Below are 25272 nucleotides of genomic sequence, written 5' to 3' on the forward strand. Positions count from 1 at the left end.
TTTCTTGATACTTGATACTTGATAGAGAAAGGAACCAATATAACTTGTATATATACGTATGCACACACGCCAAAGGCATTTAGATACTGATCATCGACCACTATATGTAATCCAGATTCCAAGCGGCTAGCTAGGAAGTAACATAGAATCGAAATGTCTCAAGAGTACCAAAAACCGGAACAAGTAGACGAGGATCCGAACCAGAAGAGGAAGCGCGGCAAGGAAGATCATGAGGAGGAGGAGGAGGAGGAGGAAGAAGGAGAGGTGCTATCGGTGGAAAGGCTGTTCGCAAAGCAAGAAGTGCCGTCATGGACGAGGCAGCTGACGTTCCGAGCATTCATAATAAGCGGCCTGCTGAGTGTGCTGTTCAGCGTGATCGTGATGAAGCTGAACCTGACGACCGGTATCATACCATCTCTGAACGTGTCGGCGGGGCTGTTGGGTTTCTTCTTCGTGAGCACTTGGACCAAGATCCTGGGCAAAGCAGGCTTCTTGGCCCAGCCCTTCACCAGGCAAGAGAACACCGTCATCCAGACCTGCATCGTTGCTTCCTCCGGCATCGCCTTCAGCGGAGGTTTCGGCAGCTATCTCTTTGGTATGAGTGATCGAATCGCAGCCCAATCTAGTGACACCGGTGATACCAAGAACCCAGGTTTGCTGTGGATTATTGGCTTTCTCTTTGTTGTCAGCTTCCTCGGCCTCTTCTCAGTCGTGCCTCTTCGAAAGGTAAACACTCCCTCTCTCTCTTCTTCAAAGCCTAGTGCTCTACTGCTCTTTGTGCCCTTGCTGGATTCAATTCTAACATGGACCTCTTATTTGGTATCAGATTATGATCATAGACTTCAAATTGACATATCCCAGTGGTACTGCAACTGCTCTTCTCATCAACAGTTTCCACACTCCTGCAGGAGCCAAGCTAGCAAAGTATGTGTAATGGAGATCCATCACCTACAAACTTATTATTGTTAATGGTTCCATCTCATGGATTGGCTTCTCTCTTCTTTCAGGAAACAAGTGAAGGAGTTGGGAAAATTCTTCTCTTTCAGTTTCTTGTGGGGTTTCTTTCAATGGTTCTATACTGCCGAAGGTGACTGCGGATTTTCAAACTTCCCTTCACTCGGTCTTAAAGCATATCAGAATAAGTACGTACTACTATGTCAACCCAACCGATCCCCCTTCATTTTTCTTTTCTGGCAACAATTAATGATATTCTAATTATTGCATCTAAATCTCTACTTAGTATATATACTTTCAGTTTATGGATAAGGTTATTTGTTAACGGTACTTTCACCAATTATGTTGCCTTCCATCCAGGTTTTACTTCGACTTCTCAGCAACATATGTTGGAGTAGGGATGATTTGCCCCTACATTGTAAACATATCGGTGCTTCTTGGAGGCATCATTTCTTGGGGTTTGATGTGGCCTCTCATATGGAATAAGAGGGGTGATTGGTATAAAGCAGAGCTTAGCCCAAAAAGCATGAATGGTCTTCAAGCTTACAAGGCAAGTTAACTCCACATTCATTAACTTTCCATATTCAATACTACATGCCACTGTGCTAGCAATCAAACTGACCTTGGATTAACTTTTATACATAGGTCTTCATTGCCATTGCCATGATCCTTGGTGACGGACTATACAATTTCTTCAAGGTGCTAGGTCGAACTCTCTCTGCCTTGTATGTTCAACTCCGACAAAAAGATGTGAGCGGCATTCTTCCAGTGGCAGATCAAGCCTCTCCTGTAAGCTTGGAGCAGCTCTCTTATGATGACCAGCGCCGAACCCAACTCTTTCTCAAAGACCAAATTCCAGCATGGTTTGCTGCTGCGGGCTATGTTGGAATTGCTGCTATCTCCATAGCCACTGTACCACACATATTTCCCCAACTTAAGTGGTATTATATATTGGTCATCTACCTCATTGCACCCACCTTGGCTTTCTGTAATGCATATGGGTGTGGGCTCACTGATTGGTCCCTGGCATCCACATATGGAAAGGTCGCCATCTTTACCATTGGGGCATGGGCAGGTTCCTCCCACGGTGGTGTTATTGCAGGACTAGCAGCTTGTGGAGTCATGATGAACATCGTTTCAACAGCTTCTGATTTAACCCAAGATTTCAAGACTGGCTACCTAACCTTGGCTTCTCCCCGATCAATGTTTGTAAGCCAAATTATTGGGACAGCAATGGGTTGTGTGATTTCTCCATGTGTGTTTTGGATCTTCTATAAGGCCTTCCCTGACATGGGCAATCCCAACACTGCATATCCTGCTCCCTATGCTGTTGTGTACCGTAACATGGCTATTTTGGCGGTAGAAGGTCTCGATTATCTGCCTAAGAATTGCCTCTTGCTTTGTGGCGTGTTCTTTGGTGCAGCCATTCTTATAAACCTGATAAAGGATTGCATTAGTAAGAAGAAGGCACGCTTCATTCCACTACCAATGGCAATGGCTATACCTTTCTATATAGGGCCATATTTTGCGATTGATATGTGCCTTGGGAGCGTGATCAAGTTTGTGTGGGAGAAGATAAACAAGGCCAAGGCAGATGCTTTTGTACCTGCAGTGGCTTCTGGTATGATCTGTGGGGATGGGATTTGGACTTTGCCTGCTTCAATACTCGCCCTAGCAGGGGTCAAGCCACCAATTTGCATGAAGTTCTTGTCAAGGGCAGATAATACTAGGGTTGATAAATTCTTAGGGAGATCCTAATGCTGCCTCATCAGTTGTAAATGTATGATCATCAGGTGTGAATTAAGTCCATCGTCCAGGGTCAAATGCTAGCTAGCTGCTGCACCTTAGTTAATTTACTTTTACTTTTTCTTGTTAACCTGTGTATGAAACTATGAAACTTGTGTTATTGTAATCCGTGGGATAAGAACACGTACACGGCAAAAATTCTCAGACAAATTATGTAAAGTGTCATTTTCATAAAGCACTGTGCAATTTTTGAAAATGTTATGCGTGGGTGCTAGCAAGGCTATCTGTTGAGAATGCAAAATTTATAAGAATTTGGGCCTCTCGATTTTGATTATGAATCTCAAATTGCTTTATAATGGTATCAAAGCTTGTTCCATCATGGAACTGACGTTTGATTTAATGAGTTCCGTTGTGCAATTTGCAGAAAGAAGAAAGAAAAGATAAGTTGAATAATCTAGTAGCCCCTTTTTCCCCCCTTTTCTGTCAAAGAACTTATTTATTCAAAAATTGTTACATCAAAATTCAAAAACCTAAACAGTACTACATGACTAGCTACCTACAAGTGCCACCAATAAAGATTAAGATCAAACTCTTTCCATATCATCCATCTTGTATCAACGGTGTCACTACGATCTCAAGCAGCCCACTCTTCATCACTACAATCAGTATCCTAAAAAATGCATAAAGTCACTTCCACATAGAAGAAAGGGAAAAGGAAAAAAGAAATGACATGTTATTGCCAACCACAGCACTACACGAATATGATCATAGTTATCGCATGCATGTGAGTGCAGCACATTACTCCAGCAATAATAATTCCATCATCATTCACCTGTTGCCTTTTCAAGGAATTCCAAATTATATATACAAGTCAACTAGAAATTACCTGTGAGCTACTTGAGAATTCTTCAATATCATCTTCAACCTACATGTTTATGCACAAACATTGAGAAACTGACTAATAAAATCATCAGTTAAACAGCAAATTGCTACTTATTTCTCAAGCATTCAAGGCAAATGCTTGCATAGGTTTCCTACTACATTACTACAGTATATTGAGCAACAATGTTACCAGATAAAAGGTTAACTTACGTAATAGAGCATTCATATGTAAAAAGATAGAAACTTCTAGTGCACAAGGGATGAGATTAAAAAAAACCCAAAAAACAATAACCACAGTCAGAATAATGTTACCAAAGTCCAATATCCGTATCAACCAGCTGAACTGACAATGCAACAACAATTCAGAGGCCGTGACTAAAAGTACAGCTCAAGCAACAATATGAATCACCTCCAAAATTACACAGTGAAAAGATTCATAGTAGAGTTTTACTGAACATATGAATCAGAATGTCCCTTGAGAGAAGTTTCCATCGAGGAAAAATTAATTGTCACGTCGGCCAAAATTGTAATCACTATAAAGCATATCAAACATATTTGTACGTAAGAAAATGGTCGAAAAGACTTCTGTCTTAGTAGCTCGTTAGATTGCATTCTAGGAGCACTGTCCACCAAATGAAATTTAAGTAGACAACAAGTCAGTCACAACTACAGTAATGCTAGTGAGCTACTCATTTAAGCTAATTCCTCTTCTTCCCACTTCCATCCAAATCTAAAGGAAGAAAAAAAAAAGGAAGGAAAAACATATACTTGTTTTGAACTTAAAAACATTTAACTAGAAACTAAAGTAGAGCTTTGATAACAATCAATACATAGTAAACATAAGGAAAAAAAGTAATAACAATGAAAGACGAATAACCATGGTTACCCCAGATACAAATAATACCTCGTATTCTTTCTTCTTTGCCAACCTTTTGCCCACTGCAGAAACACAGATGTCACTTATAAGCTAATATTCCGACATGTAGAGCTATAATTCTGAAAAACTAATTCAGGCAGAAGAGTTTTCATAACACGACTAATTCAGGCAAATGTGATTTTCACCAATATATAGATATATATATATATATATAGGCGGGTTCTGGAGCGGACGTCCGCACGATGCTTCTGCAGCGTTTCAAGCGGCGGCACAGGGCTTGCCGGACAGAGGCATCCAAGACCGCAATTGAGGTCGGAGGAGATCGAGGTTGAAGGATTCTGGGCAGCGACCTCACTTGCAACTGCAGGTTCTGGGCAGCACTGCAACCTCGTCGCTGGCTACTCCATCCGACTGCAGACTGGTCCGTCCGACCCCTGGCCTCTGTCCAGCAAGTGGCGCCGCGCCGTCGTGGCCTGAGCAAAGCTGCAGCGTCGATGTCCGCACTTTAGCGACAGTGTGGACGTCCTCTTCAGAACATTTTCGTGTGTATATATACACACACACACACGAAGGCGTTCCAAAGAGGACATCCGCATTTTCGCTAAAGTGCGGACGTCGACGCTGCAGCTTAGCTCGGGGCGCGACGGACGGAGGCCAGGGGTCGGACAGACCGGCCTGCAGTCGGTGGAGTCACCGGCAACGTGGTTGCTGCGCTGCCCAGAAACTTGCAATTGCAGGTGAGGTTGTTGCCCAGAAACCTGCAACCTCGACCTCCTCCGACCTTGATCGTTGCCCAGAACAGCCTGGGATGCCTGCTAAAGTGCGGACGTCCGCTTCAGAACCCACCCGTATATATATATATATATATATATATATATATATATATATATATATGATTTTATCCTGAGCGGAGGTCCGCTTTGAAATTACGGAGTAAACTTCGAGTTTTGGGTCGCATATCCACATCTCGACTGTTCAGTTTTTAAGTACTAGTGTATAGATCATCTCTGCAAATTTTCAGCCAAATTAAGGATCGTTAAGGTATCTATCTCGCTTAAACCAATCGACGAACTGAATCTGTCCAACCTGAACCGTACTAGCTTTAAGGCAGATATCAATGCCTTAACGGTCATCAATTTGGCTGAAAATTTGCAAAGATGATCTATACACTAGTACCTAAAAACTGAACGGTCAAGATGTGGATATGCGACCTAAAACTCTAAGTTTACTCCGTAATTTCAAAGCGGAACTCCGCTCTGGATAAAATATATATATATATATATATATATATATATATATATATATATGAAGAGAACCAAATATATGGTTATAGTATTGTGGCTTAAGTATACTGAAAAGACAGAGATTCAGATTGACCAGCATCGTTTTCCTTGATACTTTTGCCCTTTTTACTAGGTCTTCCATCCTGTAACAATGCAAAACTACCTCAGCAGGGCTACATAACCATCCTATGCAAAGCAGGTCCAGGCTAAGAATATGAAAAAACCAGCTATGATTGCTCCTCAAGTGCAGGAAGAATGAAGAAATGAATACTAAAAGTTAACATTAACCTGATTAAACTTCCTCTTTGAAGGAGCTTGCAGCAACTTCTGGCCAGAAACTGGTACATAAACAGTTCCCACTCTTCTGAGTATTCAAATCCCAAAATTTTGATAATAAGAAAAGAATTGGGAAAATTAGAAACCTTTTGGAGATGCTGGTTTCCTTGGATTTCTTGGTGTTTTATGAGCCTGAGAAGGAGTTTGTACTTGACTTGGCAAACTGGATCCCACTTTCTGTACAACAGTGAGAAATTTCAGTTGGTAATAACCAGGACTAATAAAGTGAAATCACAGTGCAACATGTTTCACAATCTTTTTTATATGCCCAATAGACCCAAAGATGGAGTCTTCCCTGATTGGCGGTTTATTGGTCCTGAGACATACCATATCTACATAACATTAAGTTCCCATAAGTAATAATGTTTTAAGACCTTACCTTCTTCTCCACTTTCTTGAATAAGGTAGATATAGTAGTCTGAACGAGAGGACCATGATTACTACAAGAGTCCTCCTTAGGTATAGTCACTGAAAAGGCAGAATGAGATTGTTTCTTTGATTTAGCCTCTGACATAGAGGACTCCTGATTTTGTTCAGGAATTTGAGCTCCTTTCACAGCATCCTCATTAACAATGTTGAAATCTCCAATGCTGAGATTTTCAGTCTGTATCTACCAGTTGAGGGAATCCGTCAAGATATAGTTGGCTGAGATGGAAGGTTAATGTAGTAAATGTATAGTAAACCTACACTCAAATTAATAGCTGCCATGCAGAGATATAGAAGTAAATTCACATGTTTAACTGCACGGGATTTAGACAGAAGAAAAGGATATTTCCACTAGCATGCTTCCTGGATAATGAATCGAGTCCCCCAATTTGGTTATCTTCTCCTTCACATAAGTCAGTATTGCTTTCAACAGAATCATCTCCAGAAGAAGCTTCTCCAAAACTGGACCAATATAGATGCTATATGTAAATGGACTTTTGAACTAATGAAAAGATCTAAAAGTAAGCAGAATGGAACATCTAAAGCTCTTCAGTGACAAACAAGAGTTGACTGAAGCATGATTGGACAGCTCATAGGAAAGTAAGTGTCTTCTGGATGATAAACAAACATTCTCATCTCTTATTTATTTTATAGCAAATTACCATTAAGGTTAAGTTCTACAGTTACCGCTCCCAATGTTACTGCCATGCAGTAAGAATGCACGCACTAAAACTAATTGTCGTGCAATAAAGATTCATTTTCCATAGTTTTGACTTGTTTTTAGCTCATAAATTTTTCATTGCCACATGTTACAAGCCTAAAACTGTGACGACTACATGTATGAAAGTAGATATGATTCATATATTGAGTGGATATGTTATGGGTTTGAAAAACCAAAAATTTAAAAGTAACTATGCGTTTCAGTGGATCATGCAGACCTAAGTCATATGTGTGCATATGTTTCAGTATAATATGTATGCGTATATGGATTTAGGTTCAACATATATATATATATATATATATATATATATATATGTATGAATTTATTTCTAACAGCTGCTAATATCTTTATGGCAGAAAATATGTAGTGCAATAAAATGGCAAGGCCAGTACTTGAATCGTTTTCCAGCAGTTCTTGCTGAATGACGAACTGGTGTTACTTCAATCAAATCTTTGTTTCCATCATCAGATAAATTATGCTCAAGCTTAGTATCTGGAGAATGTTCGTCTACATATGTAATTTCATTTTTATAATCACTTTGGTTGTTAACCACAGATGCTGAACCTGCACCACCTTTAAATTCATAATCTGTGTTGTGTCCCTGAAATCAACAGATACCGGAGAGTGGTTATCAACGAACTATGATATTGCATTCCATCAAGTCAACAAAGTATATGAAAGAAGCTGACCTTATTCAGTTCTTTAGGGAAATCAAGTTGGGTTTCGTCTGGGTTCTCGTCCTTTGTCCCAATCCACCAAGCATCAGAAAATACAATCTGGCACATGGAACTTTACTGCTCATATGATGCATAAATAATTTGTAAAAGGCTAAGTTTCATATAAATAAGCACATGCCCACACAAAAACAATAGATAGGTTGTTGGTAGAGATGATTAGAAACAGGATGCATAATGTCTGAAAAATTTAAGGCCTGCAGGGGTTTTCCTACAGAGACCCTTAAACAGATCACAAGATGGAGTGACCACTGTGTGAGAAGATATCAGCTTTGCAGTTCTCTTACAAACTCAAAATTAGTTCTGCTCTGCACGACTTAATTACCAGTTACATAGTTTACGGTGGGTAAGGGCTAGAAGATACTATAATGGAATTAGTTATCGATCACATAAGAAAACATGTTAGCTGATGTAGATTGTAGAGCCAAAAATTACAAATTACACGAACTCATTGCCGGACACATTGCACTGTATTGAAACAATAGGTAGTCCAGAAATTAGCAAGTTCCTGAACACCGTATGCGGTTCTTCTCTCAATACTCTATCAAATCTAGTGATAATATATATATATATATATATATATATATATATATATGTGATATGCCACTATAAGCTCCTAATAGCCCAAAAGAAAAGAAAAAATCATCGAAAAAGAAACAATTGTATGGAAATCATGGGAGCAGGTGAAGGTGTCTAGAGTTTATATCATACCATATTATCGAAGTAGTCCTCACACATGACACTCTTTCCACCTCTAGGAAACTGAAGAGTCAAATACTTGTTCTTGGGGAACACAATGGTCCCAAACAACTTGATCCGACCCTGAACAGGAAAAAACTGAATGCTGAGAAACCAAATAGAGAAACGAAGATGAGAGAGAGAGTAAAAGTACCTGAGGGAAATCGAGGTAGAGGAGAGGGGTCTTGGTGCCCAAATCCTGGAGGTCGCCGATCTTACCGCCAGCGATGGGAGCAAAGAGGCCGGGGAAGGAGAAGAGGAACCTGTTCTTGCGCTGAGATTTCTTGATGATGTCTTTGCCGTGGTGCTTAACGACGGCGTTTGAAGGCCGGAGAGGCGCTTGAGGCCTGGCTGGGATCTCCGATACTAACTTGTTCGAAAACCCCAGCGATTTCAGCCTCTTCCGCTCTGGATCTTCTTCGTCTTCTTCTTCCTTTTTGTGCTTCGACCCTCGCGCCATCTTCGAATTTCTTCCCTCTCTCTCTCTCTCTCTCTCTCTCTCTTAATCCCTTTGAAGAAGGTAGGGTTTTTGGTTTGGGTGGGAAATGGCACCTCAAAGCGGGAAGCCAGCTATACTTGGTCTTTACCGTTGCACAGGGCCCAGAGTCTGGACTCCAGACCCAAATATTGAATAGCCACTCTCAGAACCTAATAGAAGTTGGGCCACCCACAAATTTCCAATGGGCCTTTTAGACGTTCAAATATCGTCTCTGTGGTTTTGTGGGCGCCCTGCGTTCTTAACTTCTTATGCTCCTCACTAGTTGGTTCAAACTTCCATTGGATGATACGTAATTTTTCTTGTTACATTCCATTTCAACCATGAAACATCAGATTGTAATTTCCTAGTTTTCTAATACACAAATTAAGAAGAAAAAAACAGAGTAGACTCATGGGTGAATTACAAAACATTGCTGTAGCCTGTTGGCTGCATATTCTAGATATTCACCTTTTGAGTTCCAAAATTATTTCCATGCATAGTAGCAGCATCCCTTATGAACTAAAACATTTTATGAACAATAAGTTAAAATCTCAAGAACAAATTAATTGATTATCAAACACCACAATAGGCGGAAAAACTCAGAGCAATCAAATGCTCCACCACAATTGATCAGCGTATAAAATTTGACATATTTATGCTGTTTGGACATTTTGCCCCATCACATGTTTTAGGTGATTGCAAATGAGCTGCTACTGCCAAACTAGTTCACTAGTCCCCTCTGCTTGAACACTTCAAGCATGGCAACCCCAATTTTTGCAGGAGACTCCACCACTGTAACCCCAGCTTCCCTAAGCGTCTTTATTTTATCTTGCGCTGTTCCCTTTCCTCCCGATACAATAGCTGCAAACAACAAGATGAAAGCCAAGTGTTATCCAAATGATATGAGAACCTTAGACCATGTGAGATAGAGAAAGAATGAAGAATTATATACTCTACCTCCAGCATGACCCATACGACGACCAGGGGGAGCAGTTAGTCCAGCAATAAATGCAACAATTGGCTTCTCAGTTCCACTTTCCTGTGTCATTGGTCAGAGAATTAGTTTTCAGCCTTTTTTTTGTTTGTTTCTGGTTTGAGTGGCCCATTAATTATACTATTTCTGAGGTTTCACTTTAGAAGAGAAGGCAACCATGAAGACTCTGATGGAAAACACTCAAGGAGATGGTTATTCATATGGTCAAATTAGAAGAAACCTAGGAATTATTCATATACTCAAACCAGGAAGACAGAGAGTGCCAATGGCACGCTGAAAAGCATTGTGATGATTACCTTTATCAATGCAGCGGCATCCTCTTCTGCAGTCCCACCAATCTCTCCTATAAGAACGATACCTGAAACACATACATTGCTTAACAAAAATGCTTGAAGCTGATACACAGCAAATGAAAGCTTGTTTACAATGAGGAATTCTAATGAGATTATAATCATGAACCACGAAATGTTTTGGCATTATCATACAAAGATCCACTTAGAATGCACATCCATATGCAGAATTAATTGGTGAGTACTTAGAAGCTTATCATGAAGCTCAACAGTGTTGGGAGACAGCAGCTCAAAATAGAAACACTACAGACCAATACTGGTTATAAGACTCCATGGGTGCTAATCCATTGAATCAATGCCATTTCCATCATTTTGATCTGCTGTTTAAGATCAAATATATAGGCCAATTTTCAACCAATGACTACAACTTCACAACCCCAGTATTGGTTTAATCATCAAAATCACAGCCAATCCTGCAGTAGAATTGCTAAGTCTGCAGTGTGCACTCAACTCTACCAATGAAACTAGTGAACCAGATTAGTTTAATACAAGGACATCCACCATGGTGCAAGATTGTTGAGCTTAAACACGGTCTTAAGACACTCTAGACAATAACAGTCTAAACAGTTGCTTAGAAGGACCTGAGTATCCTAAGCTTTTGTAGGAGACACCATATCTCTATTCCTAACCGAGCACTGCTAGCAACCCATGCAAGAACCATTTACCTATTCAAGAAACCCTAAACAAATACAGATGGTTGGGTGGTCTCCAGAGCGAAATGATACAAGCAATCTCAACCACATTCTCTTTTTCCACATGCAATTTGGATAGAAGTTGTCATTTGAGCAAAAATACATGAACCACTAACCTTCTGTTTGAGGATCTGCCAAGAATTTTTCCATGCAATCAACAAAGTTTGTACCATTAAAAGGATCCCCCCCAATACCAACACAAGTGGATTGTCCAAGGCCAACAGCGGTTGTTTGGAAAACCTGCAGGATATTGAAAAAGACAACTGGTAAATTGGATTTAGAACTAGCAGAACACTTGGAAGTTAGTACCCACAAACCCAGAGGAGGTAGGACCACAGTTAGAGAACCAATCTTCTGAAGGACCAAATTTATTACAAAATGTCTGATTGGAAACGCGAAACTTCCTAAAGGAGATGGTATAATAATATCTAGAAAGATCAACTATTTCCTCAAGCATAAGCATTCTTCTAGCATGAAAGCTCAAAGAATTCCTCTCACACAAACATGCATACGTAACTGTTAGAAATGCAACCTCTTTTCTTTGCCTTATCAGATAGCATTCCCTGTATCAAAATTAATACTCACCGCTTCATAGGTCAAGGTACCAGATCGAGAAACAATTCCCACACGACCAGGTTTATGAATGTAGCCTGGCATAATTCCAATTTTGCATTCACCAGGCTTGATAATTCCAGGGCAATTTGGTCCAATGAGCCGCGTTTTAGATTGGCTGTTAAGAGCAGCCTTCACACGTACCTGAAATTCAAATATTGTTGCTTCAAGCACATTTTTACATTGCAAATCATATGATGATTGTCGAAGGATGATATAAATAACTCAGCTATAAATGACCCAAAAGATTTGACTACTGAGTCTAACATTTCGGTCATCAGATTGTAATATGAAGTGATTTGATAAATAAGAGTATCTAAAAACCAAATCTTCAGGTGCAAACATGGTAAAACATATGCTTCCTGTAAAAAGAAGGGTAAAAGTTATAGTACCATATCATGTTGTGGGATACCCTCAGTGATGCACACAACGAGATCCAGCTCAGCTTCCATTGCTTCCATAATTGCAGCGGCAGCAAATGGTGGAGGAACATAGATTACCGAAGCATTAGCCTTTGTTTCAGCCTTTGCTTCTGCAACTGAATTGAAGACTGGAAGTCCCAAATGCTCAGTTCCGCCCTTCTTTGGAGTAACACCACCCACCTGTTTCAGCACAATTGTTTAAAATAATGAAAGGTAATTTGTTGCAATATCAATAGCCGATTTGAGTGCTTGCGCTTGAACACAAGCATATCCATAGTTTCACGCCTCAACAAGTCCAGTACTTTTTCACCAATTTAAACTCCTCTTTTGATAGTGAGAGATATGTAGGAGCAAATGAATGTAAACAAAAACACAGCAGTACCAAAGATGAGCCAGTATAGAGGCATTTTGCTGCATCTGATTTCGAAGCTTTCGGATTTTTGTGCAACTCAGTAACACACTATTTTGATGTAACATTGCTTACGCATCTAAGGCGAGTAGTTTAGTTGGATATTTAGGCAAAAAGTGAGCAAAGCAGACGAAATTTAAAAACACGGGGAGAAGAGAAGAGAAGAGAGATTGAAGAATGGTTACCATTTTAGTGCCATATTCGATGGCTTGTTCGCAGTGGAAAGTGCCATTCTTGCCGGTAATGCCCTGGCAAATGACGCGAGTGTTTTTGTCGACAAAGACAGCCGGCGGCGGCGGAGCGGCTGCGTAGTGACGGCGCTGAATTATTGACGTTGACGGAGATGATGATGGCTTGCGTGATGCGATCGAACCGATCAGCTTAGCTAGGGATTGGCGACCCATCACAGTGATTCCCCAAATCTCAGAATCTGTTGCCTCTTTCTCTCTCTCTCTCTGGCTACCGATCAACAAACTCTCGATTCTCGACTCTCCAGGGTACTACTACCGCTGCTGCTGCTGCTCTGGGCTTCTTAACTATGAACTACTTTTCCGGTTGGGCTTTGATGCCCTACCCCATAATTTACCGTGGGCTGACCGAAATTCTGAGAGCCCGGCTTTTATTCTTTCTTCTTTTTGGTTTATTCTTTTTTTTTGTGCTCATCCTGTGAGATTTTATTGATTATGATTCTCACCGTTCTAAGAGGTCTAAGTGACGGATCACACAAATCTCAATTTTTTTTTTAATGATTATGTTGATTTTTTTACTTTTGAAAAATCTTTAAAAAATATTGAATCAAGATTTTTGAGTTCAGTCAGCTCTAAAATTGCTCAAAAATCATGACTTAAAGATCGGATGATTTTGGTGTAAAAATAAGAATGTGCATTTTTGACCAAAAAACCTTGTGCTATAAATCCACGATTTTGGGTGGAAAATCATGATTCTAGGCAACTTTTCTTCTTTTTAGAGAAAATTTCCATATCAGTTCTCACAATATCAAAAAAGCATATGACATATTTTAGTGTGCTTTTATCGCTTGCATGGACACGGTTAGCATCGTTTCATGCAGTGTTAACCTCACTTATCATGCCCACTGGTAGCCTAACTTACAATGCCCACTGAGAGCATCACTTGCCAGAGACACCATTAACCTCACTTACCATGCCTACCGTTAACCTCATATGCCATGGACATCGTGGATAATACAAACCAGAATAATCTATATTAGAAATTGTTGAATCGAGGGCTTTAGTCAATGACTCAATGTCATGATAACGCATTTGCTTGTTTAACGAACATCAATTTTTATTATTTTTTACATTTCATACTTCAAGACCCAAACCAGAACAACTAACTTCATTCCATTCAAATGTATGGCATCTAGTCATCTCAAATACATTGTATCTGATGCTTAGTCTCTTTTTAACAATGTGGCCCATTGGCTAACTAGAAATCCTTTCAACTCGCTCTAAAATGGATTCCTTAGGTACATGCCAAACAATTCCATTTCAATTGCCTTTGAATACGTCTAATAATTCGTCAGAGAGCCCGAGTCCACAGCAAATAGGGAACCAGTACGTAGAATTCCTTGCCTATTCTGTCAAAGCTCAATAGAAGTGAAAACTATCAACATCATAATGTAAAATTATCTACCCAAACCCTTTGTCATTCTGCTAAAAACCTCCCTAAATTGAAATCCACACTTCTAATTCATTGTCCCTCCACACAAAAAAACTATATATGCAAGGAACCAGAGTTAGCACAGCATTATTCAGCATGGCTGGTTACGTTTTTCAGAAACAAGGAGGCCAATGTCATGATGGTATTTGAACCTCCCCTTCACAGAACCTCCAGGAACCATCTTCTTGCCTTCTTAGAACATACCAAATTCTATAGGTGCTGCAATCAATGAAAAATAATAATTTTCAATTTTATTGTACATTTTTTGTAAGAGAAATAACAGTTTCACATTTGGTTGAACAAGAGCAAAGAAAAAAGGACAAGAAAAACCTGACAACCCCCCCAAAAACCACAAAAAAAAAAAAACAAATTTAAACTTAGAGCCTGCAAACTGAAATCCAGATTGAATGATTGACCCACAACACAAAGTTTATAAACACATACCAGATTATCCATTGAAAACACATCATAAGTTTCATTTACCTGTAATAACTTGGGTTCTTTGGTTCAGACTCATTAACAAGTTCGGCTGCTTCCTCTAGCAGAGCCTCAATTTCTGCCGTCTCTCCAACCTCATCTGATAAAATTTCAGCTCGCAGGACGGACAATTGTAGCAAAACAAATTTCCAATGACAAGACCTTGCTTTTGCAGCATCAGCCAAAGCTTGCCACTGCAAACCATACACATCATAAGTAACTACCCAAAAATGTAAAGAGGTGTGCAAATTTGAAATCTAGCAGGAACTCGAGTGTGTCTGTTTCATGATAACATCTATTATTGCACCGAATGAATTTGAGACTTTGAACTCAAAAGATTCCCTTTTCCTATGAAGCAGAACTATAATAAATATAGCATAATTAGCATCCTGGTTTGCATTCAGGAGCAAGTATACTATCTAGTGGTAACATCAGTACGCCACTGCATGGCAGGGACTATTGAAATGACATGTCTGCTGCACATCCCATGTATGCCATGTGATACTATCCATAGATCAAATTTTGGTCAGATGACTATTCAATTACATAAATTTATTAAAACAATAGTACCTGAAGAAGCATTGACTCGTCAAGGACTTCAGAGAGGCTCTGAATTTCATGGCTGGGCCCCAGAGCTTCAGCTTTAGTTTCTTGCCATCGCTTGACAAGATCTTCCGCTTCCTCAACAGACATTGGTCTCCGGCACAAAGAAGTTGAAGACAACAGATGCGAAACTGGTGGATTTCCAGTATCTGCACAGTTCCTTACCTGCTTCATAAAAATCATCAAAACCTTCTTAAGTCCACCAGCGAGTCCATTACCCTTGATATAAGCAGGGCCCAGACGGAAATCTACAGATGAATCTGTTGTCCAAGCAACGGAACTTGTGTGCAAATTTGGTTTACTGTGGGCTCGTTTAGAAGCACTTCTGATCTCATTTCCTTTCATGCCCGTTAACTTTAAGGTAACAAAGACAATGCACCCAACTACAGCAACAAAAGTGATCCTTCCCACCAGAAATCCTCTTGTGAGCCAACCTACCCAAACTTTACCATGGCGCATGCCAAGATTCCTTTTCATTTGAACAGATCCAGCATTACCACTGCTCCCACCACCAGTCTTGCCCAATATCAAGGGGCTTTGCAGATCAGTTGGAGCCAACTGTTTAACAGCTGTTCCAAGATGTTGAGAAGAGTTCATGTGGGAAAGAAAGTCATCGAAATCTCTCCGCTCTGACACAAGAGTAGTCGACATTGGTCTATGACTTAAAATAGGTAAAGTCTGTGGAGCTAATTTACTTTTCTTGCTAACAGGAGTCCTCTTTTCACCACCAAAATAGTTAGCCTGCAAGCAAATGCATGCATAAACTCATTGGTAAAATAAAGTAATTATCCCTTAGCAGCCATCCATGTGAATCTCACCAATGATGGAGGGCAATCGCGTGAGTCTGGAAAGACAGCAAGGACAGCATCCTTCAGCCACATTTCCTGATCAAGTTCAGCAGGCAGTCCGACATGAGAAAGTACTCACCTTGAAAACAAACATAAAGTTTGTAGTGAAAAAAGTAGAGTGTAAAGTGGGCCAAGAACATAGAACACATTGGATGTTTCATGACAACATCTACGACCTACTGTGCAGCCTAAAAAAATTACTTAAGATTTTCCTGGTTACTAGTTAGTGCTTCTACTGACCATTGACGTACATGCCACTAGGTGATAGATTCAGAAAGCAAAAGTCAAGAGTGAGCCATTTCCACAACCAAGGCCCTAACATCCAGCTAATTAACAACCAAGTAGACTGAGCTACTTCCACATATCCTTCAATCAACAACAAAAAACTTCTGCATATATATTGATGTTCAATCTATGATAAACTGTAATATAGCAAAGTGAGCATTCAACCTATATGATAGAGGGAAGACTCCAAAGGTCTCAGGACCTCTCCATGACTACGTTTCAGATTAAAGATGTTAACCACAAGAATTTTCCTAGTGACAGCTAAGATGATAATGCCAATACACACCAAGAGATATACCAATGATTGCTTTGCACCATCACTATTCTTAATTTCCTTCCCTTTGATTGACATCCGCGGAGCAGAACTTGAATTTAATTCCAGCTTCTGAAGCTTTTCAACAACTGCAGCCTCATTACCCTGGAAACCAAGATATCACCAAGTATTAAAAACTCATAAGGAACCAGAAGGGGAAAACTCAATTGACAAAAGAAAAAAAAAATCATAGTTTCTGCAATAGTCCAGAAGTATTTTAATGAAACAGCAAAATATAAAAATTAGGATAAAGCATAAAATATATACCTGACCAAGAAGAAACAAGCAAAAAGCTTCCTCAAGTTTTAGATCACAACCCTCTGATGCAATCAGACACTCACATATAGTTTTTGCTTTGTCAATCTGCAGATCCCAAAAGTAAGAAATGGAATTCAAAGATGCTATTTTGCAAACCTTCCTAACAAAAAATTAATTTAAAACCTCGTAAGTTAGGAGCGGAAAGAACCTACCAATTCTTGTTGCTTGCTTGAAAAACCCAGGGCAACATGAGCTATTAATACCATGTAGAAGCAATTGAAATCAATTACAACCCTTTGATTCTGCGAATCAAGTGATTTCTTATTCTTCCTTGTAATAGCTAAATCATCCCATGGAAGAAGATCAACTATCTCTGAAGCCATTAGTCTATTAAGTGCTTGGCTCAGGAAGCACGGCCAGTCGTGGACTCGGCATGATGTTTCCACACCAAGCCCTTGTCTAACCAGTTCACGCAAGGCTGCAATTGCTCCTCGTCTTCTTTCAGCATTCTCTGGTGAGTGAGGCATGCCTAGCAATTCCAAAGTGCAGGCCGGTGCAAGCTCCTCCAAAGACTCTTCTATCTGTTAAACATGATCAACTATAAGCTTTACACCCGCAGAAAAGGCAATATACTTAAGCACAAAAATGAGAATTGCACAAAGTTAAATGCTGTCTAACAGCAAATTTGTTATATTTTGGAAATATCAGCCACCAGGTTCTTCTGAATAGGAATTTATGATGTACTCGAAAATTGATCCACTAAAATTTGATCTCTTAACCAGATATCTGATCTCTACTTTGTAACACAGCACTAAAACTTGGTCAAATAATTAGACTGGCACACCCGTTCCAGAGCAACAGACCAGATGCCTACTAGCAGGCTCTACAATTAAATGCCGTATAATAATTCATATAAAATTTGACAGAAAGCCCATAGAAGATGCGAGGATTACCTGAGACAACAATGATAGTTTCCCAAGAGACTTTTTACTCCTTAGAAGGCATTGAGCACGAGCAAGTGCTTCAAATCCTTGGGATACCTTGTTCTTTTCAAAACCCATCTTTGCAGTTGCACACTTCAAGAAAGCACCTAGGATAAGAAAAGGAGGCATAACAGTGCTGCAATTAAACGAATGTTACAATATCCTGACCTCTTGGCTGATATGCCTTACCTCAGCTAATGCCATAGAAAGAAGTAGATCATGAATATACGGTTTAGCATCTGGATGCTGAACAGCTACGCGGCCAATATCTTGCACAAGCTTAACTTGCCCAACCTAGAATGGAGGAATCCAGTAGCATAATCACATGCATATCCAAAACCAAAGTTTGTTCTTGTGTTGACTAAACAAAAAATTATGGTGAATTACAGTTTCGACAAAAGAACTGACTATCAAGTAGGAAGGTTCCCACTCTCATATTGGCACCCTACGTAGTGTAACAGTACGGATAAGAAAAAAACATTTCACACAAGTATTGACAAAAGAACTGACAACCAATATGAGTTGTGGGAACACTAGAGTAACTAGTGATTAGAAGTATTTATTTGGGAATAAAAACAAGATAATGAAAAGCTGAAAGCTGAACACTCGACCGAGTATTAAACCGAGTAGATGGAACAAAAATGAGGGTGTACCTCTTGAAGGAGGCAAAGAGCACCTGGCAACCATGCCCAAGGAATTCGTAAGGATGACTTAGGTGGGATCTTTTCCTTAATATTACCAGCATATTCTGGTTCAAAAAGAAGCTTATCTCTCACATCCATTAAGAGAACCTGGAAAGAAAATCAAAGAGATAAAAATAAAGATAATATTGAAAATGAAGCAACACGGAAGATGCTGTTTCCACACATTCTACCTGGCGATATCCAACAGCGTCCATGGTGTAACCTTCCTCAATTTCAGCACTCTTCAAATCCATGACTGATTTAACAACCTCATCTTTCTCGGCTCGATCAGGAACACCAATGAGCTGCAAGTTTATTCCACGGTTACTAAATGCAGTGTAGTGTATGAGAAAGCAAAGATGATGGAGAAAAATTTCATAATCATTCATGTGAACAATACACAAATTGCACACTCTGACAAGTTTGATTATAACCCTAAGTGATGGCAGATTATGTTCAACAGTTGAATGAAGCTGTGCGAATTAGAAATACAAAATGCCTTGATGGCGCTAGTCCAGTAATCTGAAGAAATAAGCAGAAGACCTGGTAACAGGTGACGGGGATTTCAACGGTGGTGCGAGCTGGAGGAGTCTCCACAATGTGGTGGTGGTGGTGGTGGGTGTCGACAGCATTCAGAGCCCAGAGAGCGGTGAGATTCTCATCCTTTCTCGTCATCCTGGAAACCCTAGAAATGCCAACTCTGGAGTGACAGGCTTGTACGCAGAAGACGACATTGTGATTTCGAGCAGTTCGACAGAAGCAAGAGCAAGGTGGAATGGTGAGGAGAGTAGCCATAACCAAGCCCTTGGTTTTCAAGATGCTTTGATTACATTGCTCCCCATTTTTGGGCTTTCGGGTTGAACAAGCAACCACTGCCTTTTCTTAAAGGAGACAAGTTTTGGACCGTTTAATCATCTTACTTGTACTTGTATCTTACACATTTTGCTCAATTTTTTTGGGTTGGACTGAAACATTTTATGTAGTAATTGATCCTCTCTTCTCTACGTGATGATTCTGCTGTCTCTTCTTTTAGAGTCTGTCGGCACTTTAATAGTGAACCATCTATCTACTATTACATCCTTCTTTTTACACATGGGAGGTCACAGGTTTTGTAAACATGTTCTTTGCTTCTTTCATTCCACGTTTTCATTTTGAAGCAGTGAAAAGTGAAAATGGTACTAAAAGCATACGAAATTTAAACTGCTCAAATGTTACATTGTGAATAATCTCTCTGTCTCTCAACCATATAATGAAAAAAACCGTTGCAAGTCAGTGAGGCAAAAAGACGGTCATCATCCAAGTAGGGGTCTCAAATGAGGAAGTAGAAGACTTGGCCTTAAGTGCTACAAACCAACCGACTCTAAAGAAAATTACGTTTCGCTTCACTACTCTAAACTATATTTAAAGTCTCAAGCTCTCTCATCCTCCATCTTCTATCATTACTGTCCTGCTCCTCCAATGCAGCAAGGGCACCGCATCTTACCACCTATTATTAGGTGGTTTGACCTTGTAAATACGAACAATCCAATTGGATGTTGTGAATGCCTCTTCCAAGTATTCGAGTTTGACATCCTTATTTCCAATTTCAACCCCCCTTGCACGATCATACCTGTATAATCAAACAAACAAAAATCAGTAGTTCGACTCATACATTTTAATCAAGGTTGCACAATATCAAATGCAACATTTGCAAACATTAATGTGCCAAAATAAATTAATAAGCTAATAAACAAGGCTTCTCCAAGCAGAAATCATAACATTAGTTGCTCATTAAAGCCAAGTCCTTTGACCAGAAAATAAACACATGGTATAAAAATCGAGACATTGATCCAAATCTGCAAAGGCCTGTGTGTGTTTGTCTATGAATCGCATGAGTACAATTGTGTGTGTGTGGGTGTCTGAAGATTCAAGCCACATGAATGATGAAACTTACCCAGGAGGTTTGCCATACTCTGTAGTCAGCTCTCCAAATCTGTAGTAAGACAGCTTGTACCTAAACACCAACAAAATTGAAATATATGTCATTCTTGTACATGATACCAATTCCTACTAATTTTGGAAACAATAAATATAACAAGTCGCCAACATGAATGTGATCTAAGAGTAATGTAAATGTGACAGCACCAGAACTCCCACATCAGAACCAGTCGTTCCAGTAGAAACGAAACTCTACTTAATTTATGTTATATAAGTCTAGGTACATCAATAATTACACCTTCAAACAAAGTCAGAGTAGAGTAGTACAATTAACAAATAAACGGAATTAACCGTATTAAGAAACTTATGCACACACATAAACCAAACTTTACACATCTTAGCTGCTGTATGACACTTACATGAGACAGTTCAACATTTTTGGAGCTGCACCTTTGTCAACACGATATTCTCCATTAACAAGGTAATCAGGTTCCTTAATTACAGGAAATACTCCACCCCCAATTCTCACCATCCACAGAAATCTAGCACAAAAAAAAAATGTATTACTATAAATGAAAACGAAATAACAACAGATAAGAATCTTGATTTCAATTAAATCAAAGAAAATGGCTCTGGAGATGGATCACCATTATTGATGGGATAGCACAAACGATACGAGCATAACAAGTAAAGGCTTCTAGAAGTATTATCCGAGAAACAGAGATATGTCAAAAGTTCAAATGAACTTACTTGTTAATATCATCAGAAGAATAACCAGTAACACCACCGAACACAACTAGAACATAATCCACGTCAAGAGATCTCATTATATCATATGCCTCATCTTCATAAGATGACATTGCACGCCCAACGGTAGCAATGTGTGTATTGTTCCAGGTGTTATTGTCAACTATAACAGTTCTGTTTCCCATTGCCGTGATTTGGTAGCCATAATCCCACCATGACATCACTTTAGCATCCGGAGGAGTATTCTGACGAAGCCAAAAGTATGCCTCACGATAATCATCAAAAATGACCCTGTTCCCATGAGCACCCCTTGCAGCCAGGACAATTGATGGAGACGAGTATGCCTCAGATGTGACCCAGGTACAATGGGTTGCATACTTGCTAAGCAAGTAAAATGCACCAAAAAGTAAGGCAATAGCACCATTTTTTTGAAAAGGCTGAGATTGATCAATTGAACCCTGTTTGCAAGAAAAATGTGAGGAATAGTACTATCGGCTTCTATTCACCAGTCAGCAAGAATGAAAATTTTATATGAATGCATGTATCATATCAATAGAGATCTCACCTTAGAAGAACCCTTTGCACTACTGGCTCCTTTGGTAGAACCAGTCTGGGGAACCTTGTCCTTCGCCCTTACCAACTGTGTCAAATTCTTTATAGTCGCAGAGACAGCAATGGCACTTATGAGACAAACAGCAGGTGTGGCAACAAGAATTAACCGAACCATTACCCCAGCGAAATACATGCTTGTAAGGCCATACATAACTATAAATATCGTCGCATCAGACAATCGCTTGAAGCAAAAGTAGAGACCAGCAGGGAAGAGGAAGAGTAAGATATGGAAATCAAACATAAAAGATGACCACGCCGTTGGCTGATGCTCAGAGACAGATGCAATAATTGGAATGTGATCCTTTGCGTATGTTGGATCAAGCAAAGAATAAAACCGGCCCGTCCATGGAGAGATATACCCAGATGCAGTGCCAAGTCCCAGAGCAACAGCACCAACACCTACTGCGCAGGTCACAGTGATCCTTAGAAAGGCTTGGAACATCTTTGTGTCACTTAGCAGGTGCTTAACCCAGTCAAGGAAATAAAATACCTACCAACACCGCCCACCAGCCACCACAAGAAAAGTTCAAGTTAGCACCAGAAAATGAACTGATCGATTTGACTCTGTATTTAAACAATTCTCTATGGCAACCTAGTAGCAATTCTATCTTATGATACTGCAGGTAAACAATAACAGTTTTAGTGCTTTCTCAATTAGAGAAACATAGACTACAGTTTAAGTGCCACGGAGGTGAATTAAGAATAAAAATGTGGCAATCTATTCACTTAGAGATATACAAGAGTATACTATGATCTCCCATTAACTGTATGATCTTTATTGCATTGCCATATAGTTTCATCACTGGGTCAACACATTTAGATAAAAGCATTTTACAGTTAGAGAGAAACAAACGTATGCATAGAGAAGCAAACCTGCATTAAGAAGAAAACTCCCATGGCAGCCATATGCTCCCCAGACTGCACGTGCTGAAACCCAACAAACCGAATTTGCATAGCTAGCAACATCCCCACAATATACATGCAATTATAAGCCACATACAACCTCATGGAGTAGCGTCCGGTAATCAAGAGCACCAAAACGTAAAGAGGAACCAAGTTGATAATGAACACATAACCTCCCCAAGCCGAAACCATGTAGAAGTAGCCGAAGGCCGAGGCCAAGGACCAAGCCAGTGACCCTGTGTTTACAGCCTTGACAAACAGGTAAAATGTCAACAACAGGGCGAAAATGGCCACACCCTCATTGTCATAGGACCCGGCCACCGATCTGGAGATGTAACCGGGGCAAATGGCGATCAATGCAGCTGCAACAAGGCCAGCGCCGGTGTCCCAAATCTCTTTTCCGAACAAATAAGCAACGATGGTGGTGTTGGAGGCGAAAAACGGCGCAGTTAAAACGCAGACTTCACGAATGTGGACTGCGAAACGGAGGAAGCGGAGAGCCCAGTAGATGAGGGCGGCGGTGACCATGAGGCCCGGGTAGAGAGTGCCGCCGATGATCCGGCCCAAAGGGTACCAGCTCTCAGAATCGAACCAGTTCCAGAATTCGTAGAAACCTTTCTCGGTCAAGTAGAGGGTTGTGCGGTAATTGAAATAGGGATCGAACTCGTGGATCATGGACTCATAGCGAAGCACGCTGAAAAGGCGAGTGATGAATGCCAAGACATAGACTAAGCAGAGGATGGAGACTCGGATCAGGAGCTCCTGCTGCTTCGTTTTCAGTTTTAGGGTTTTGAATGAGAGGTTGCTGAGGAGATCTGATGAGAACGGCTTGGGCGAGGTGGTTTTCGAAGTGTTTGTTCCGCCGTTGACGTGCTCGGAGATTGGTTTCCCGACCATGTTTGGTTGGTATGGTATGGGAGACTCAGAGGAAATCAATTTCGAATTTCGGGTTTAAAGGGGATTGGGATTTTGCATTGAGAAAAATACACTAGCTGTTTGTTCAGACTCACACACTGAACACTGTGAAGGGGATCTGCGATAAGAACGAATGCAGGTCAAGCAGGGCTCACCAGCAATAGTGTTAGACTAGTCTTACTGAGGAGATTTTGAACCCTGATATGGGCTAACTTTGGGCCTTCACTACTTTAGTTTTATTTTAACAGGGGGTTTACTACTATGGGCCTGATATTTGTTTACAGTGATACAGTCTCACCATGAAAATTCGCCATTTTCACATGTGGAATCCATACTCTCAACGCGCTCCACATCACCTAATATAAGACGTGTATGGCTTGAAAATTCACCATTGTCCCAAACCATCGGGGTGTGTTCACGTGTATGGCTTGAAAATTCTCAATGTCTCAAACCCCATGGCTTGAAATTTCGCCAATGTCCTAAACCCTCATCACCCAATATAAGTTGTTCACGACTTCATGTATATGGCTTGAAAATTTTCCGGTGTCTCAAACCCTTATAAACCCATATGCAAGGTCTCCATTTTCACATGTCGGATATTAGGTAACGTGGAACTTGTGGTCGCAAAACGTGCACACATGAGCCAATATGGGATTCACATCCAAAACCAATTGGCAATGGATGGAGTAGCCCAAACTCTTATAAACATATAACCAATGTCCTTATTTTCCCATGTGAGATCTATATACATTCATATAATTTAGCTTTTTGCTGATCTTCCATTAGGTTGAATGCTCTTTGGGCAATGTATTGCTAGAAGATGACTGGTTGGCTAAAGTAGCTCACATTGCAATTAAAATGGGGAAGTGAAATTCACACTACCTCTTTCATTATTTAGTCAACATTTTCATAAAACACAAAATTTAAGTTAGTAAAAACAAAATTTAAGTTATCAAAAAAGAAAACATGGAGTATAAATATACAAGAAAAGAGAAAGAAAGATTCATTGGGACAACAGCACGGCACGATCCACCTATGGACCTGGCTCGAACATAGCTCGAAGCTTGAAGTTTGCCACCTCTATAACATATGTAGTATATAAATAACAAATACTTATTTTGACTGAAGGAGCTAAACTTTTTTGCCAACTTAACTTGGTTCAAATTTCATAAGAATATCTTTTATTCGTAGTTTCTAAATTTATTTGAAAATTGACCAAATCTCTAAATTAAAATGTCGGGTTAGAAATAATCTTTTTATTTGCCTTAGTTAGCTTAAATCTATAACTAATATTTTTAGGAATAAAAAAGTGGACGATTAATGTGAAAATGAACCTAAAGTTTATGTTAGATAAAATACAAACCAACTTCATATAGTGTTAGATACCGAGAGTG

At 39.9% G+C, this 25272-nt stretch overlaps 5 protein-coding genes across 9 annotated transcripts; 1 reads left to right on the forward strand and 4 right to left on the reverse strand.

The window, feature by feature from the left end:
* Positions 1 to 68: 68 nt before the first annotated feature.
* On the forward strand, positions 69 to 2910 carry LOC112175524 (probable metal-nicotianamine transporter YSL7). Its single transcript, XM_024313197.2, has 5 exons — positions 69 to 726; positions 827 to 924; positions 1008 to 1142; positions 1315 to 1504; positions 1600 to 2910. The coding sequence occupies exons 1-5, from the start codon at positions 154 to 156 to the stop codon at positions 2710 to 2712; spliced, it is 2109 nt and encodes a 702-aa protein (XP_024168965.1). The 5' UTR covers positions 69 to 153; the 3' UTR covers positions 2713 to 2910.
* Positions 2911 to 3025: 115 nt separating this feature from the next.
* LOC112175525 (DNA-binding protein RHL1) lies at positions 3026 to 9244 on the reverse strand. Of its 4 annotated transcripts, none has more exons than XM_024313200.2 (12): positions 8852 to 9243; positions 8671 to 8781; positions 7915 to 8001; positions 7618 to 7826; positions 6851 to 6966; positions 6458 to 6684; positions 6165 to 6255; positions 6031 to 6080; positions 5837 to 5885; positions 4487 to 4521; positions 3587 to 3625; positions 3026 to 3356 (listed from the first exon to the last, which is right to left on the reverse strand). In XM_024313200.2, exons 1-12 carry the CDS (start codon positions 9155 to 9157, stop codon positions 3354 to 3356), a joined length of 1323 nt encoding a protein of 440 aa, XP_024168968.1. In that variant the 5' UTR covers positions 9158 to 9243; the 3' UTR covers positions 3026 to 3353. The 4 variants fall into 4 exon arrangements, with proteins under 4 accessions (XP_024168968.1, XP_024168967.1, XP_040367654.1 ...); XM_024313199.2 differs by having other exon boundaries at positions 3026 to 3370; XM_040511720.1 differs by lacking the exon at positions 5837 to 5885 and having other exon boundaries at positions 8852 to 9244.
* Positions 9245 to 9713: 469 nt separating this feature from the next.
* LOC112179947 (succinate--CoA ligase [ADP-forming] subunit alpha-2, mitochondrial) lies at positions 9714 to 13228 on the reverse strand. The gene is made up of 7 exons (XM_024318436.2): positions 12840 to 13228; positions 12216 to 12425; positions 11797 to 11967; positions 11328 to 11451; positions 10466 to 10527; positions 10133 to 10214; positions 9714 to 10036 (listed from the first exon to the last, which is right to left on the reverse strand). The coding sequence occupies exons 1-7, from the start codon at positions 13056 to 13058 to the stop codon at positions 9897 to 9899; spliced, it is 1008 nt and encodes a 335-aa protein (XP_024174204.1). The 5' UTR covers positions 13059 to 13228; the 3' UTR covers positions 9714 to 9896.
* A 754-nt stretch (positions 13229 to 13982) lies between these two features.
* Positions 13983 to 19695, reverse strand: LOC112179218 (plastid division protein CDP1, chloroplastic). Of its 2 annotated transcripts, none has more exons than XM_024317567.2 (12): positions 19328 to 19695; positions 18976 to 19089; positions 18755 to 18892; positions 18291 to 18395; positions 18072 to 18194; positions 17331 to 17699; positions 17128 to 17223; positions 16834 to 16965; positions 16233 to 16298; positions 15382 to 16155; positions 14818 to 15005; positions 13983 to 14553 (listed from the first exon to the last, which is right to left on the reverse strand). In XM_024317567.2, the coding sequence occupies exons 1-12, from the start codon at positions 19577 to 19579 to the stop codon at positions 14469 to 14471; spliced, it is 2442 nt and encodes an 813-aa protein (XP_024173335.1). In that variant the 5' UTR covers positions 19580 to 19695; the 3' UTR covers positions 13983 to 14468. The 2 variants fall into 2 exon arrangements, with proteins under 2 accessions (XP_024173335.1, XP_024173336.1); XM_024317568.2 differs by having other exon boundaries at positions 16846 to 16965; positions 19328 to 19694.
* A 256-nt stretch (positions 19696 to 19951) lies between these two features.
* Positions 19952 to 24045, reverse strand: LOC112177006 (dolichyl-diphosphooligosaccharide--protein glycosyltransferase subunit STT3B). The gene is made up of 6 exons (XM_024315156.2): positions 22934 to 24045; positions 22014 to 22550; positions 21452 to 21906; positions 21121 to 21243; positions 20718 to 20777; positions 19952 to 20393 (listed from the first exon to the last, which is right to left on the reverse strand). The coding sequence occupies exons 1-6, from the start codon at positions 23858 to 23860 to the stop codon at positions 20264 to 20266; spliced, it is 2232 nt and encodes a 743-aa protein (XP_024170924.1). The 5' UTR covers positions 23861 to 24045; the 3' UTR covers positions 19952 to 20263.
* Positions 24046 to 25272: the final 1227 nt, after the last annotated feature.

This window comes from Rosa chinensis, chromosome 7 (assembly GCF_002994745.2).
Source record: "Rosa chinensis cultivar Old Blush chromosome 7, RchiOBHm-V2, whole genome shotgun sequence".
Lineage (NCBI taxonomy): Eukaryota > Viridiplantae > Streptophyta > Magnoliopsida > Rosales > Rosaceae > Rosa > Rosa chinensis.

What these genes read in the sequence shown, in the direction of transcription:
- LOC112175524 (XM_024313197.2), top strand. Translation starts at nt 154, where the DNA reads ATGTCTCAAGAGTACCAAAAACCGGAACAAGTAGACGAGGATCCGAAC. An exon ending in CAGTCGTGCCTCTTCGAAAG is followed by an intron (nt 727 to 826) that starts GTAAACACTCCC and finishes ATTTGGTATCAG; the next exon opens with ATTATGATCATAGACTTCAA. An exon ending in ATGGTCTTCAAGCTTACAAG is followed by an intron (nt 1,505 to 1,599) that starts GCAAGTTAACTC and finishes TTTTATACATAG; the next exon opens with GTCTTCATTGCCATTGCCAT.
- LOC112175525 (XM_024313199.2), bottom strand. Translation starts at nt 9,157, where the DNA reads ATGGCGCGAGGGTCGAAGCACAAAAAGGAAGAAGAAGACGAAGAAGAT. An exon ending in AGGACTACTTCGATAATATG is followed by an intron (nt 8,002 to 8,670) that starts GTATGATATAAA and finishes TCCATGTGCCAG; the next exon opens with ATTGTATTTTCTGATGCTTG. An exon ending in CAGGAAGCATGCTAGTGGAA is followed by an intron (nt 6,685 to 6,850) that starts ATATCCTTTTCT and finishes ACTGGTAGATAC; the next exon opens with AGACTGAAAATCTCAGCATT.
- LOC112179947 (XM_024318436.2), bottom strand. Translation starts at nt 13,058, where the DNA reads ATGGGTCGCCAATCCCTAGCTAAGCTGATCGGTTCGATCGCATCACGC. An exon ending in GGCAGATCCTCAAACAGAAG is followed by an intron (nt 10,528 to 11,327) that starts GTTAGTGGTTCA and finishes TATGTGTTTCAG; the next exon opens with GTATCGTTCTTATAGGAGAG. An exon ending in ATGCCGCTGCATTGATAAAG is followed by an intron (nt 10,215 to 10,465) that starts GTAATCATCACA and finishes CCAATGACACAG; the next exon opens with GAAAGTGGAACTGAGAAGCC.
- LOC112179218 (XM_024317567.2), bottom strand. Translation starts at nt 19,579, where the DNA reads ATGGCTACTCTCCTCACCATTCCACCTTGCTCTTGCTTCTGTCGAACT. An exon ending in CTCTTTGCCTCCTTCAAGAG is followed by an intron (nt 18,396 to 18,754) that starts GTACACCCTCAT and finishes CCTCCATTCTAG; the next exon opens with GTTGGGCAAGTTAAGCTTGT. An exon ending in AATCATTGGTATATCTCTTG is followed by an intron (nt 16,299 to 16,833) that starts GTGTGTATTGGC and finishes GAACTTGATCAG; the next exon opens with GAAATGTGGCTGAAGGATGC.
- LOC112177006 (XM_024315156.2), bottom strand. Translation starts at nt 23,860, where the DNA reads ATGGTCGGGAAACCAATCTCCGAGCACGTCAACGGCGGAACAAACACT. An exon ending in GAGTTTTCTTCTTAATGCAG is followed by an intron (nt 22,551 to 22,933) that starts GTTTGCTTCTCT and finishes CGGTGTTGGTAG; the next exon opens with GTATTTTATTTCCTTGACTG. An exon ending in TCTTCTGATGATATTAACAA is followed by an intron (nt 21,244 to 21,451) that starts GTAAGTTCATTT and finishes TTTTTGTGCTAG; the next exon opens with ATTTCTGTGGATGGTGAGAA.